A 15,001-nucleotide genomic window follows, 5' to 3' on the forward strand; every position below is an offset into this window, starting at 1 on the left:
ACTAAAGTCCCTTACTACAGTCATATTTTCGGGGGGTGGGGGGGAAGGGAAGGAGTCAATCTTGAAAATAATTGATTGAAAAAAGAGGGATCATCTTTGTTGGGGGTTACAAGAATATATGTAACAATGGAGATGCAAACTTTAACAATTACAGATCTTCCCTCCATGTCTTTGTCAGTTGATAGGATTTGTGTGCTCAGTTTTTTATGGAACAGGATTGACACCTCCACCCCCCTAGACTTGGCTGAGTAATTACTACAAATGCCATCACCAATCCAGCCTTTAAGCTTTTCAGCCTCAGACTCAATGAGGTGTGCTTCGTGGAGAAATATACTATCAGCTTTCAAGTTTCCTAACTGAGAGACACCTCCCCCCCCCCCCCCTTCATAGGGTGACCAATTCCTTTTATGTTCCAAGAAACACATGTAAGTAAATTAGCCCCAGGTACTCACAGGGGGAAGTGTCCCAGCAAACGTTTTATGCTGTGCCCCCCAAAACTCAGGGCTATGGGTAGGGTGAGATATATCTAGGGGAATTCATGAGTTTAGACAGAGAAGAGAAGCCAGAGGGGCTTAGCATTAGTTGAGGGTTTGGGGGCTGGGGAGCAACGGGCTCTTTCTAGGACCAGGTCTGTATCAAGGTGTAAGGAAAGTACCTTAGAAAAGGACAAGCCAGTAGAATTTTTGTCTACTTCCTCAGGGTACCCAGCCACTCTCAAATCTTCTGGACTGTCCTTCCAGGTCATTGATTTCATCATGTAGCTTTTGGATCAGACGTTGTTTGTCTCTAGTGATCCTAATAGAGCCCATATTGTCTTCTAAAGTAGAGATTCTAGTTTCTGCCTCCCCAGTGGAGGAGGATAGCCTCTGCAAACTCAGCTGTTGTGGTGCAGTCGCGGCTTTAATTTCAGAGATATCCTTGATATTTCCTTAAAGCAGGATCTGTTCTTTGGATATCTGCTTTCGAATTTTGTAGACTTGATCCAGGCCTACTAGGCACTCCTCCTTGAGTCCTGCCATGCTGCCCTGCACAGGGCTGAAAGAGATCTTCTGTTTCTTTGTGATTTGTGGGGAACCCGGGGAGGATGTTAAAAAACAGAATGAACCACCCAGAGACAAAAAACTGTGGCCTTAATATAGTGGATGTTGCTGTATTTTTGTGGGCCTGAGCAGGAACTCCAGATCTAGGCATCCATTTTCCCCTGCTGGCTCCCAGAAGTCCTGTGTTTTAGTCTAATTCCATGCTTAACATTTCATACCAATGTTATTTTTAAATATCCACAATAATTACTTGTAATGTGTGTAGTAAACCTTTAAAAAAAGGTCTGGCTTAGCAAAATTTGTATTTACTCTACAAAGCTTTTTGAAAAAGATTTACAGCTCACGTTAGCACAGCAACAGTATCACTGCTAAAAAGGTTATTCCCCCCCAAAGAAAACACAAAAACAGCAACACATTAGGAATTGCAGAAAATGCTTTTACATTTTGTAGAATGTAGAATAGAAAGGAAAGGGAAGGGAAGGGAAGGGAAGGGACGGGGAGAATAACTCAGTGGTTTGAGCATTGGCCTGCTAAACCCAGGGTTGTGAGTTCAATCCTTGAGGGGGCCACTTAGGGATCTGGGGCAAAAATCAGTACTTGGTCCTGCTAGTGAAGGCAGGGGGCTGGACTCAATGACCTTTCGGGGTCCCTTCCAGTTCTGAGATAGGTGTATCTCCATATATATTTAAAAAAAAAAAAAAAAAGCACCTGGGAATAGGTGTAATATAGTTGGCAGTCAACACACACATGAATTTGTAGAACTGAGTTGTAAATTTCATAAAGTCTGATTATTAACATTCTAGGCATGCAGATGTTAGTATTTTCTAAAGTTATAAACTGAACTTAGAAAGCAGCAAGATGCAATGAAACCATCACGTAATACATGATATCTCTTTATCAGAATCTCTTACCCCCATCAAGACTCCTGGAGACACGTTTGCTTGAGGTGCGCTCAAAGTACGGAGCTGGTCTGTCTATAAGGTTGCTAGCCTGCCGTGTCTGTGCTTGAGTACGGCCACTGTAGCGGAACTTGGAACCCAAGGTCAGAAATTTTGCCTTAGGAGGCTGTTCTGGTGATACAAGTCTAAAAAACAAATATGAGAATAAAAGTAATTTCTCTAGTTGTTTTAAATGCTTTAGTGCAGCACTTCATAACTGCTCATCATACTATGAGTTAATTTGGAAAGGAAAATTGTTTAATGATAAAATTCAAGCTTTAGATAAACATAGCATATACGATTGTTAAAAGTTTGTGAAGTTGGTCTTATCTTGCAAAAAAGTACAAAGAAAATTAAGCGACAAGTATCAAAATAACTGAATTTAATAAATTTTGCAGTGGATTACACTTACTTTTTAATTTTATTTTTTTTTTACTTTAATTGCTAATCATGATATTCAGAAATTTGCTGTTGGTCTGCCAGATATCACTGAGAATTAGCAAGGTTCTACTGTATTTCAACAATAGAAATTAGTGACACTAACAGCAGTTAATAGCATCTGGCTAAATGACCAATGCTCTAGAAATTAGAAGATTGGTGTTTTCATTTAAGATACTGATAACTGAAAAAGATTTAAAGTTCTGTTTGAGCAAGGCAGAGGGAAAAAGCCAGTTATGGTCCAGCAACATACAAAAAATGATAACATGCTAAATCCCTGGAAAATTACTCAAAGCATCTCAACTGATATAGATCTTACATTATTTGTTTGGTGCCCACAGCTTTAGCATTCAATGCCTATACCAACTTTAAGATTTTTCATGTTGCAAACTCTGACAGTTCCAGAACTGTGGTCTATAAAGAACTGGCTGGTCATGTGATGCTGAGTCTCGTTGTTTCTAGCTACTTCTTTTGATATCCAGGCTCTTTATTGCAAAAGAGAGAGATCTATTACTTGTAGAAGTAGTTGGAAATGAGGAGCAGCCAGCCTAGTTGTCACTGTTACATATTAGAGGAGAAGAAACAGGAGCTGACCACCAACAGGACTGGAACTGGTGGTATAGCAAGGAAGGAAGAGAAGCAGGGGGATGAGAGGACCAGATGCCTAGGCATAGGCAAAGAACGCTGTAACAGACCATAAATGCAACAGGGAATCCAAAAAAAAAAAAATAGCAGAGAGGGAGATAAAGAGAAGAAGTAGATCATGTGACTATTTTTTTCAAAAAACAAAATATTTATGCATTAGAGACAGCTGAAAATTATACAAGTATGTTCCTTAATACTTTTTCATGAAAGCAACTGCTTTAGATGCCATATGGCTATTATGCAAGGACTAGTAGTAAAAGAAATTTTCTTGTGGACAATCTCCTCTACTAAGCTGTGGTCCACATTGTAATAAGTTTGGGATAACCTGAATTCAGAGAAACAATGCTGTCACAAAAACTGGAGAGCCTATTAATTCCTGAATCTTGCAGCACATAATCCACATTTATCTACAAAGGCTTTTACTGCTGCCATTTCTAATCTGGTCCCTTTTAGAGACTCCCCTACAGCAATATTTGAAACCTTTAGAAGTCCTCTGTGAATTTAGATAAAGCATCTGAGCATTCCCTGTAGCTTCTGCAAATTCCTCAGGAAGCATCTGAGTTCAAAATATATTTTTAAGATCTTCAATTACGATTGCAAGGATTCCTTCCTCAGGTAAGTAGGCAAAAATGGTGGCCATCTTGATGAAAGGTTAATTTGCACACCCTCCTATTTTAGGATGCTTATACAGCAGAACTACTAACCATCTTGAGTTTCCCTTCTTTGATTGTGAGGACAGCCTTATACCACAATCCTGTCTGAATAACTTCTGTAAATTCTCATTTACAATACAGTGTTTCCCAAAGTAAGTCTATTTTGGAATGAGGAGAAAGAAGGCAGAGAATATATTTCCAGGGTTGTTACTGTTCTTTGTTTTCCAGTGTTGGCAAGGCTACAGCATTAACTGCCATTTTTATCCTCTAGCCTGCTGAGATAAACTTTTAATCTTTTAATAAGGAAAAAACAAGAGAACTAATTACTTCCTGATAAAGGGTATTTTAAAGGATATTTTATATTTCAAGCTTAATTACATGTAATAACTGACAAAGCTATGGTTACATCAGTGCAAAAAGTTCTGGGAAGACACTAAAAAAATGAAAATTTCAAATACAACATCACAAGTACTATATGTGATAATTTATACATGGGTATACCATATACAGAAAGATTGTGTGTAAGGTTCAAAGCTGAAGACTAAGACTACCTGCGAAGAGCAGAGTAGATACCCAGTTTGACAGCAGCTCTTAAGTGGATTGTTACTTACTGCAAATGTAACTGGAATTCTATACGGTTTGAACGTCCATAAATATTATAAAAGAAGGGCACAGATTGGCTTATTTTCATATTTAATAGTGTATGTATAAAGTTTGGTAAGTCATCTTTTAAACTAAGAGGGATACCATCCAATATACATAGCTTATATTACAAGCCTTCAGTTATCTATGAGGAATTACTAACCTTAGGAAAAGAGCTTTCCTTAAACCTGGAAGTTGAACTGTATGTGTGAATTACATGCACAATTCACTGTCATGCAGTATGCACAGAACATGTGGCAGGAGCAGGGAAAAACATTAAATTTTTTTGGGCTGTAACAGTTGTGATACTGTTTATTTCTGGCATTCAATGAGAGAAAACAGATCCGGATTTATTTATTTTATTATTTTAAAATCCTGATGAGAGGTTCTGGGGATTTTCTGCCTGATGACATCAGTGGAAGTACATGATGGTGAGAGTATTTGAAGCTTAGTACTTGTTATAATACCATTCCTGACTAGAAAAATCTATTTCTGGTTGGAATGAAATCCAATTGAATTCTGTGCTATTTCTGTGGAAAGATTTTCTGATAAATATAAAATGTCACTGAAAACATTTACAGTTGCGAATTACCTTTTAAAAATCTAAACTGATCAGCTACTATAGATGTAGCTCAATTAAGAATTCTTTCCTATTTTGGACTAGATTCTAATTTAATAATGACAAAATATAAATTATCAAGCACATTTCAAAGTAACTATTTCAATAGTATGAATCATTTCAAGAACACTGATTTATCCCAGCCATGCAGCAGAGAGGCTGTGCTGCAGGTCACTTCTGGTCATGGATTGCACTCACCAAATTATTCGATTTTCTCACCTTCACATTCAGTTTGAGGAAAATCACATATCGCATATTGACAATGCATTTTTATTAATTAGAAAACCTTCCATGCCTTATATGCTTGTGAGATTTATAGTGTCAAATGTTAAATTTCTTGAGACAGTGTGTCAGGTGTGACACACTATGAACTGCTTTCAAAATTATGTATTTAGTGATTCACTGCTGAAACTTAGTGCAAATGGCAAAGCATGATTTTCTTTAAAAATAAAAAATAGGAGGAGGAGGTATGGCTGAGAGAAGGGAAATTCCAATTTCTACTGCCAATTAATATAATGGCCCCAAAACCACACAAATATTAGAATCACAGAAATTTAGAACTGGAAGGGAGCTCAGTATGTCATCTACTCCACTCCCCTGCACGGAGGCAGGACTATCTAGACAAGTGTTTGTCTAACCTCGTCTTAAAAACCTCCAATGAGGGAGATTCCACAACTTCCCCAAGTAATTTGTTCCAGTGCTTAACTACACTTATTGTTAAAAGGTTTTTCCTAATGTCTAACCTAAATTTCCTTCATTACAATTTAAGCCCATTATTTCTTATCCTGTCCTCAGTGGATAAGGAGAATAATTTATCACCCTTCTCTTTATAACAACCTTCTACGTACTTGAATATCATTATGTTCCCCACTCAGTCTTCTCCAGACTAAACAAACCCAGTTTTTTCAATCTTTCCTCATAAGTCAGGTTTTCTGACTTTTAATAATTTTTACTGCTCTCCTCTGGACTTTCTCCAATTTGTCCACGTCTTTCCCGAAGTATGGTGCCTAGAACTGGACACAGTACTCCAGTTGAGGCCTTATCAGCACTGAGTAGAGTAGAATAATTACATCTTGTGTCTTGCTCACAACACTCCTGCTAATACATCCCAGAATGATGCTTGCTTCTTTCACAACAGTGTTACACTGTTGACTCAGATTTAATTTGCGATCCACTATAACCACATCACTCCCATTAGAAAATATACATCTGCCACAAAAAGCTGTCTAGCGAGATGGCTCTATTATTTAACTGCTTTTACGTTCACTGCAAGGTTTATGAGAGTGTATACTGTCAATCTGGAGTAATCTCACATTACCTACTTTCAAATATTCCAAAAGGTAGAAGGAGCTGAAAAATATTAGAGGAACATGTTTGTTTGAGAGTTACTAATAGGAGGCTAAGCAACAATTGCAATATCTCTCAACTAAAATTTATTTGTGAGCAGGTTTATTTTCTGAAATACAGCACAGTGAATTGTTGGTGTATATTTTTTCTGAAGAAAGCATTTAACAAGGGCAACTTGTTCACTCCTTGTGACAAGTACTGCACAAAAATACAGGCTGTCCTTTTACTTAACAGATTCTGGGCTGCTACAGTGTAAATGCAAGTATACAATTTAATCATGTACAGCAAGATTTCCTGTTTTCAGCAGAAATTTGACATTAAATTTGAAAATAAAGCGTTCCTTGAAAGTATGGGAGGGCAAACAAGATATCTCAATACAATTAGCAAGTGCATATATTCCCACAGGAAATGCAGTGGTTATATTCTTAATGTAGTTGGGTATATAACTAGCATGCAAACTAGAGTTGGACAAATAGATTTTTTGGTTTGCTGGCAATTCTGAAAAATTGAAAAAGGTATTTTCAGATCAAACTGAAAAGAATTTTTTTCAAAAAAAAAAAAAAAAAATCCCTGAAAATCAAAAAGTCTAATTTTTTTTGCTCTGGGTCAAGATGAAATATTTTGTTGTGACTGAACTTGAAATTTTGTTTCAATTTTGGTCATTTCTACAAAAGCTAAGGACAAGAGTCATGAAAAGAAGCAGGAGAGGGGGAGGAGGCTCTCCTCCCAATCACCTTTGACCCAATGATTTGGGTACTCACCCAGGATATGGGAGACCGAGTTTCAATTCCCCCTTCTGCCTCATGAGGAAAAGGGTTTTGAACTTCGGTGTCCTAAATTGCAGGAGAGTGGCCTCGCTACTGGGTTATGGGATATTCTCATTCTCTCCTATTGAAGCTGTTCTACTTTTTATAAATAGTAATTGAAGCAGAGGCTTGAACCTGGGTCTCAGACATCATAGGTGAGTGCTCCAAGTAGCCAACTATAGAGCCATTTTCACTTTCATTCCCTGCTCTAATGACTAGGAATTGCCATTATGAATGACAATTGATAATCATTGGGCAAGGAAAGAACATGAGAATTACTCTATAGCCTGCTCGTTAGGGCACTCACATAGAACAAGAGAGACCCAAGTTCAAGTCCCTGCCCCAATGACTAGAGAAGTCTTTAGCCCAGGGGTTCTCAAACTGGGGGTCGGGACCCCTCAGGGGGTCACTAGGTTATTACGTGGGGGGTCACGAGCTGTCAGCCTTAACCCCAAACCCTGTTTCACCTCCAGCATTTATAATATTGTTAAATATAAAAACAGTGTTTTTACTTTATAAGGAGAGTTGCACTCAGAGGCTTGCTGTGTGAACGGGGTCACCAATACAAAAGTTTGAGAACCCCGGCTTTAGCCAGTACACACTGAAAAGATGGCAGCACGTGGTCCCAACTACTACTGCATATAGTGCCCAGTGATAAGGGGACCTGATGCTTAGAAAGGCCTCCTATCCAGACAGTGGCTTGGTTCTTGCAAGTTTTGGTTTCCTCTTAGGTGTTCAGCTGCTGCACAAATTGAAATCTTAGAGCGCTATACTCTTTCTCATGCAGATCTGGATGGTCAAGTAGGAATTGAGCTATAAAGTTGAATTTAATTAACCTTTTACCTAAGATATTAAAAAGTAATAGTCTAGGATCAGTGATCTATTTGTATCGTTCACATGTTTCAATGGGAGCCAGAACTGGATGCAAAACAAGTGGAGAAAATATAGTCTCCCACACACACTTTCCTGAGAAAAATAAATAGTTTTGACTTTTAGAAGAAGGGGGATAAGACTGAGTATTTACCTGTAGAAAGTATGGTGCTCCACACAAACCTTCCATAACCTTTTAGCAGCCCGATGGTTTGGCAATTTGAACCCAATGGTGCTTTCAAACTGTTCCAGCTGGAAAGGAGCCACAAAATAAATTAACACATTTCCTGAAAGCTGGCTAGCTTAGCAGGCTGAGTGAGTTCAGACATTTCCATTACCGCAACAAGCACTAATTCTCCTTTCTTGAGACTCAAAATGTCTCAAAATTTCCATACTTCTAATATAATTGCACCGGGTGGACTACTCATGCAGGGTAATAATCACATTATCACTTCCTATCAGTACTTACTAATGACTCTTCTTTGGGAAAACCATAGTGCCTTCGTTTTCTTTGCAAGTTTCATGACTAGCTGCCCAGAACTGCCCAGAATTAAACAAACACAGAAAACAAAAACAAAACAAAACAAAAAAACCCACCATACTGCAAAAAGCCAATTGTGCTGAGAATTGTAGCAGCAGCCAGGCACACTTTCTCCCCTTAGTCCACTAAATACTGTACTAGGCAGTGTTCAAACTACACAGCATATTAAGTTTGTCATAATTTCTAAGCCAAAAATGTTATGTAAATGCAAGTACAAGAGGACAATACATCTAGGTCTAAGAATCACAAGACATGTAAAGAGGGAGAGAAATCTTTTTCAAATTAAGTTTTCATATTAATCACATCATCTATTGAAATATAGCAATCTCCATTAGCATGGCTACAGTTCACAGCATTTCATGTAAAAGCTACTTATATTTTTAATTGACTTCAAGTAAGTAAATAAAAGGAGCTAGCTAGTTGATGAGGATTCATTCATTAGAATACCACATTAAGTATTTGGTATGACTGGTCATCTATGAAGAGAATTCAGAGATCCCTTATTCCCAAACAGGTGCTGATATAAATCCCACATTTGAACTCTCCATCAGAACACCTGGGGAAGTTTGGAAAACATTATCTTGCTGGTGGGCTGAACTTCAGCTTTCACTCTTGAACAGCAGCAGAAAGGTTGACCACTATTTTCTGTAAAACATTTCAAGCTGTTTATGAACAGAACTGCAAGAAATGAATAAAAGCCCTACTTACCTCTGCTGGCCTGACTTTGATGTAGAAGTTACTGCGTTTATAAGAGATTTTCAAAATTTTGGGCCAAGCAAAACGGTTGATTCGGAGTCTATCCTTGTAAATGAGTAGCCCATTAGCACATACACCCAGCATGATGTCCACACCTTCAGAATCCTACCGCAAATGAGAATTTTAGACAAAATTTAAATAATGATATTTCATGGAGTTAACTATGTTAATACACTTGGGAGGACGGATGTCGATTACACTGGTTTCATGCTGAAATTACAGTAATGCCAAATGGGGTTGCAAAGAAAAGGTACACAACAGCAGGAAAAAATCCGCATTTATTAATCTTAGAAACAAGGTTGGGACTCTTGCAATGGTTTGGCATTCATCAGTCCAGTCCAGCCCGCAGTGACAAGACACATCTATGTGTACATGCTACAATTTTAGAAAACACACCAAAATGATGGTGATAGGGGGCATATAAAAACCTAGATTAGAAATTGATCAGCAGTAGAGATGTGATGGATGTTAGCAAACGTTTCAGCAAGCATTAAAGGGAGAAGAAAAAAAATCAAAGGCCTTGCAAACATTATAGATTTTATGAAAAATAAAGCAGGTTGGTTATATCATATTGTGCAGTTATATATAGCTATTACTTCAATTAAGGTGGAGAAGGAAGTGGCTATTTGCAGGGTCGGTGGTCGCCTAGGGTGGCAGGATTTGGGGGCGGCATTTTGCCGCCCTCGGTGGAAATTTGGCAGTGGGGGGTCCTTCTGCTCTGGGTCTTCAGCGGAAATTCGGTGGAGGGTCCTTCACTCGCTCCGGGACCCGCCGCCGAAGTGCCCCGACGATGCGGAGCGGAAGGACCCCCGCCGCCGAATGCTCAGAGGAGGAGCGCTGCCGCCTAGGACGGCAAAAACCCTGGCACCGCTCCTGGATATTTGGCTGACAGTGTCAGCTTAGCCACTTCAATCAAGGTGCTGGTAGATAGCATTTTAATCATTTTGGCCCAATGACAATGTCTGATCTCAGTTTACAGAAGCAAATACTTACTGATAGGAATTGCATGTAATGCAAGTCTTGAGAAGAGACTTCCCCACATTATAGCACAACAAATACCAACATCCTCCCAACCAACCAGCAATAATACGAAGTGCTGACATCCAGCTGTCACTAAATTCTAGACTGACTGGCAGAATTCTAAGGGCTGAAAACTGATCTCAGAAAACAGAGTTCTTGTCAGAGCTTTTACTTGCCATGAGAAATCGCTGTGGAGTAATTGCAAGCATTAGAACCACTGAAAAAGAGTGAAAATTAAAGCCATTCAAGATAAGAGTGAGCTGGTATCATGAACTTCTACTAGTGGTGGAAATAAGGTTGCAGATGTATTTACCATACATCTCCAGTAAAGACTAGCGTACCTACATCAAATATTTCCAAGAGCAACTGGGAAAGGCCATTAATAAAGACCCAACTACCTTTCCAAGTTCCACTGAATAAAACAGAAGGTTTCTCTAGTATTTTTACACTATATAAAAAAAATCTGACTTTGGCTTCTCTTTTTAAATATTGGATTAATTTAGCATTCTGAGTCCATTAAATGAATTTTGCTACTGATTTTCTGAGAACATTGATTTTTTAAATTGGATTATATTAATTTTTGCTTACTTTTCAAAATTAAAATATCAATAGAAATGGAAGTTCATTTCCAACCATCTAGATTAAAAATCTGTACTTAACTCCCACTGGTATAAAAAAAACACTAGAGACATTTTAGGCTCCACTTTGCCTCTCCAAGCCTATCACTGGAATAAACATTTAACATTTAAAACAAACTTAGTTGCTCCTAAGAATAAAGGCTGTTTTTCCCAACCTGTAAGTATGGAGCCACATGGGCTAAATAATCATAGACTGAAGATAAACTCTCACGGTCCCTATGCCCATAAACTGAATAATTAACATGACTGCCAGATAGTATAGCAGATGAAGGGCTTGCATTTAAGTATCCTTAAGTGTACATATATCTTCAGGTTGAGTGGTCCATGTTTATTGTGCTCTGTAATGGCAAGTATTTTTCAGAAAAAAATAGTTCAATACCTTGGCATGATGCAAGTCCACTCCATACATGGAAAGCCTCTTGGCATTTTCTAAGAAATGAGAATCTGCCTGTGCTGGAGTCAAGCCCCTAGAAGCATTAAAAGATTACTTCAGTTTACTGTCAAAAATAAATATCAAGGGGTGGCGCTCAAGGGGTTTTTCTTGTGGTTTTTTTTTTTTTTGTTTCGGCCTGGCAGCGCGGGGGGTGTTTCGGCGGCGCGGTGCTGGGGCTTCGGCGGCATGGCCCGGCGCTCGGGCGGTGGGGGTTTGGGCGGCGCGGTGAGGCGCTCGGGGGGGGGGGTTGGGCAGCGCAGCGCTCTGGGGGTTTGGGCGGCTAGGTGCGGCGCTCCGGGGGGGGGGGGGGGGGCGTGGGTTTGGGCTGCGCGGTGCGACACTCCGGGGGTTTGGGCTGCGCGGTGCGACACTCCGGGGGTTTGGGCAGCGAGGCGCGGCGGGCGTGGGTTTGGGCGGCCCGGCGAGGCGCTCGGGGGGAGGCGTTTGGGCGGCCCGCCTCGGGGGGCGGGGGTTTGGGCGGCACGGCTCGGGGGGGGGGGGTGTTATGGCGGGGCGGCGCTCTTCTTTTTTGCCTGGGGCGGCAAAAAAGTTAGAGCCCTCCCTGGTACCACCACCAGAGGTAGGAATCTATCCTCCCCCACACCTCGCTGAGGTGTGAATTTCAGAATTTCACTGGTATCCTTTAAAATGCCAAGATCAGTAAATAAGGTACATTTACTTTCTCAAATGTTCAACATAGAAAGGTTAACCTTTTCTGACTTAGGGTATGTCTACACTACGGGATTAATCTGAGGTATCTGTGGTATCTGTGGTCACCTGTGCTCTCAACGCTGGGCAAACAGGAAATGAAATTCAAATTTTCCTGGGGCTTTTCCTGTCTACCTGACCAGTGCATGCGAGTTCAGATTGCTGTCCAGAGCGGTTCACAATGGTGCACTCTGGGACAGCTCCCGGAGGCCAATACCATCGAATTGCGGCCACACTAACCCTAATTCAAATTGACAAAATCGATTTTGGCGCTACTCCGCTCGTCGGGGTGGAGTACAGAAATCGATTTTAAGAGCCCTTTATTTCGAAATAAATGGCTCTGCTGTGTGGACGGGTGCAGGGTTAATTCGATTTAACGCTGCTAAATCCGAATTAAAGTCATAGTGTAGACCAGGCCTTAGACTGCACACTTTGCACACATAACTATACAGTATCTAGAGAGCAATATATGCCCAAATTGTGGCCCCCTTGAAGACAGTGGGGGTTTTGCTCCCAATATAGCTCAGGACTTCATTCATTATTATTATTATTAGTATTGTGGTAATGCCTAGTCATGGACCAGGACCCCATTGTGCTAGATGCTGTACAAACAGAACAAAAAGACAGTTCCTGCCCCAAGGAGCTTACAATTTACATTCATAGCATTTATCTAACAAAAGACGACCGTCCTTCCGTCAGTATGAGGGGAACAAGAATAATTTTTCCTATCAACAACAAAACTAAAACAGTGACCATGGTTTATTCAAGGTAAAAAACAACACTACAAAAAGAGTGTATAGTTCAGGGCACTGGGCTCTGGCCTTTGGGCAATGCAAAGAAATGTATGATTTTGTTGACTGAAAGCAATTGCCAATGTACTTATATTTTTAATGTAATGAGACTTTGGGACTTTAATTCTATCTGCACGTCAGTCATAAAATGGCTCCTCATAATCAGATTTTTAATAATCCAAAGGTAGCTAGTTTAGACACTGAATAATTGTGGCTAATTTAAATGAAAAATTTCAGATTCTGAATGTTTTCTTCATATTATTCAAAACATCTCTGAATGAAATAAATTCAGACAATTGTTCTTAAAAAGCAAGTAAAAAAGCCCGTATCATGAAATATAGCTTCAAAACTTTCCCAGCTGAAATGTTTATTGCTATTTTTACTGGCTAAAGCAAGAAGCCATCCATAATTGACTTTTTTGATGGAAAGCCTACTAAGGGGCTTTAATAAACAGAAGAAAAAAAAGATGAAAAGAAAGTCAAACTAAAGACAAGTTCCATTTAAATGCATATAAGAAAAATGTTGTAGCTATGTAAGTGGTGTAAGACTTTCATAGTAGTGCTAAACTTCTTCAATCTAACACAATTTTATACATATTTTTAAGATCAAGAGAAATGACAGATGTAACCAAGACCATATCAACATATTTTATTCCCACCAGGTCTGACACACCTGTGTGTTTTGTGCAGTTCTACTACTTTCTCCTCCATCTCTTTTGTTTGATTGGGTGCAAATTGGAATTCGCTGATGTAATGGTTATTGTGCTCCTCTGAATCATAGTCGCCTAGCTCAGCCTGCAGAGTATATGAACCAAGGAGGGCGTGAGTCACAAAAGAACATGGCAGTCGGCCAGAAGCAATATCCTGACGAAGCTGTAGGCATAGGAAATATCTGCAAAAAGGAAAAAAAAGTTACTTATGGTAAACAGAAATATTCCTGCAGGAAATTTGTGACAGCACACATGCAAAAAGCTGAGTAAAATCTGTCCAAACATGTAGTTCCAATAGTCTGTTTTAAAAAACCAAATGCACTGATAGAAACCATTACACAGAGACAAAGTTCCATTTCTGATCGATTTTGTCAACTAAAAACAAAGGATTTGGAGTTACAGTTTTAGTATAAGAATCAATACATCTTTCATAAATCAGTTGAATTAGAAATATTCTGGTTCCCAGTATAAATGAGCAGTATGTGTCTGCCTTTACATAATAAAACTTGCTTACCAACTCTGTCATGTTCATTTTCAGGCTTGGTACAATTAGGGTGACCAGATGTCCGATTTTATAGGGACACTCCTGATTTTTGGATCTCTCTCTCATATAGGCTCCTATAACCTCCCAGCCCCATGCCAATTTTTCACATTTGCTGTCTGGTCACCCTAGGTACAATCCATTTAAAAATGGATGATATATTTTTCATTGAAATCTAGGGTTTGGTTTTAAAACTTCAGTAATATATCTAATTTTTTTTGCACCATGTAATCCAACCAGTCATACCATACAACACAGGAATGCATACTATATCAATAAGCAGTGAACACTTGCATCCCTCACACAGGTCGTATCCATGTGAGTAATTACATTTATCTTGTACCTTGCAACTCTTGTCCATAAAGCCTTATGCCATGCACACACAAAGTAATCTTACATGACATACTAAACAAAAGTAAATTTTATTTTTTACTAGTTTATTTTGAATTCATAGTGAAGCTCAAAGTATTGGGGTTTTAGAAAATTTCAAAGATAATCAAGGATAACACTATTTACATTAATTGAACACAATCTAAAAGCCCAACTTAATTTCCTGAAAATAGTTTTATAGCCAGCGTGGACACCTAAAGCTTGTTTTAGATTAATTGAACACGAATACAATTAGCTATACTACTACATGTGGAATGAGACACAATTATAGACTGTATATGTAGTTTATTTTGTATATCATATGTTTGGAGTGGTCATTTTTCTCACAAATGGGGAAGCTACTAAGTGGTGAACTATGTAAATAATTTTAAACGAGTACCAATAAATCCTTTATATACCATTGTCATACAGTCTGTGTTTGCTATACACTGTATTTAACAAATTCTATTTGATAAATGTTTGACAACTAAAAATAA

At 39.0% G+C, this 15,001-nt stretch overlaps 1 protein-coding gene across 1 annotated transcript in view; it reads right to left on the minus strand.

The window, feature by feature from the left end:
- The window catches only part of EPB41L2 (erythrocyte membrane protein band 4.1 like 2), a 166,234-nt gene that overhangs the window by 44,535 nt on the left and 106,698 nt on the right, over positions 1 to 15,001 (minus strand). Inside the window, exons 7-11 of the mRNA XM_065400935.1 lie at positions 13,558 to 13,776; positions 11,333 to 11,420; positions 9,248 to 9,400; positions 8,153 to 8,250; positions 1,952 to 2,124 (exon numbers count right to left, since the gene is read on the minus strand). Coding sequence (XP_065257007.1) covers positions 1,952 to 2,124; positions 8,153 to 8,250; positions 9,248 to 9,400; positions 11,333 to 11,420; positions 13,558 to 13,776 — 731 coding nt within the window. The remainder of the gene's footprint in view (positions 1 to 1,951; positions 2,125 to 8,152; positions 8,251 to 9,247; positions 9,401 to 11,332; positions 11,421 to 13,557; positions 13,777 to 15,001) is intronic.

The sequence above is a fragment of the Emys orbicularis genome, chromosome 3 (assembly GCF_028017835.1).
Source record: "Emys orbicularis isolate rEmyOrb1 chromosome 3, rEmyOrb1.hap1, whole genome shotgun sequence".
Lineage (NCBI taxonomy): Eukaryota > Metazoa > Chordata > Testudines > Emydidae > Emys > Emys orbicularis.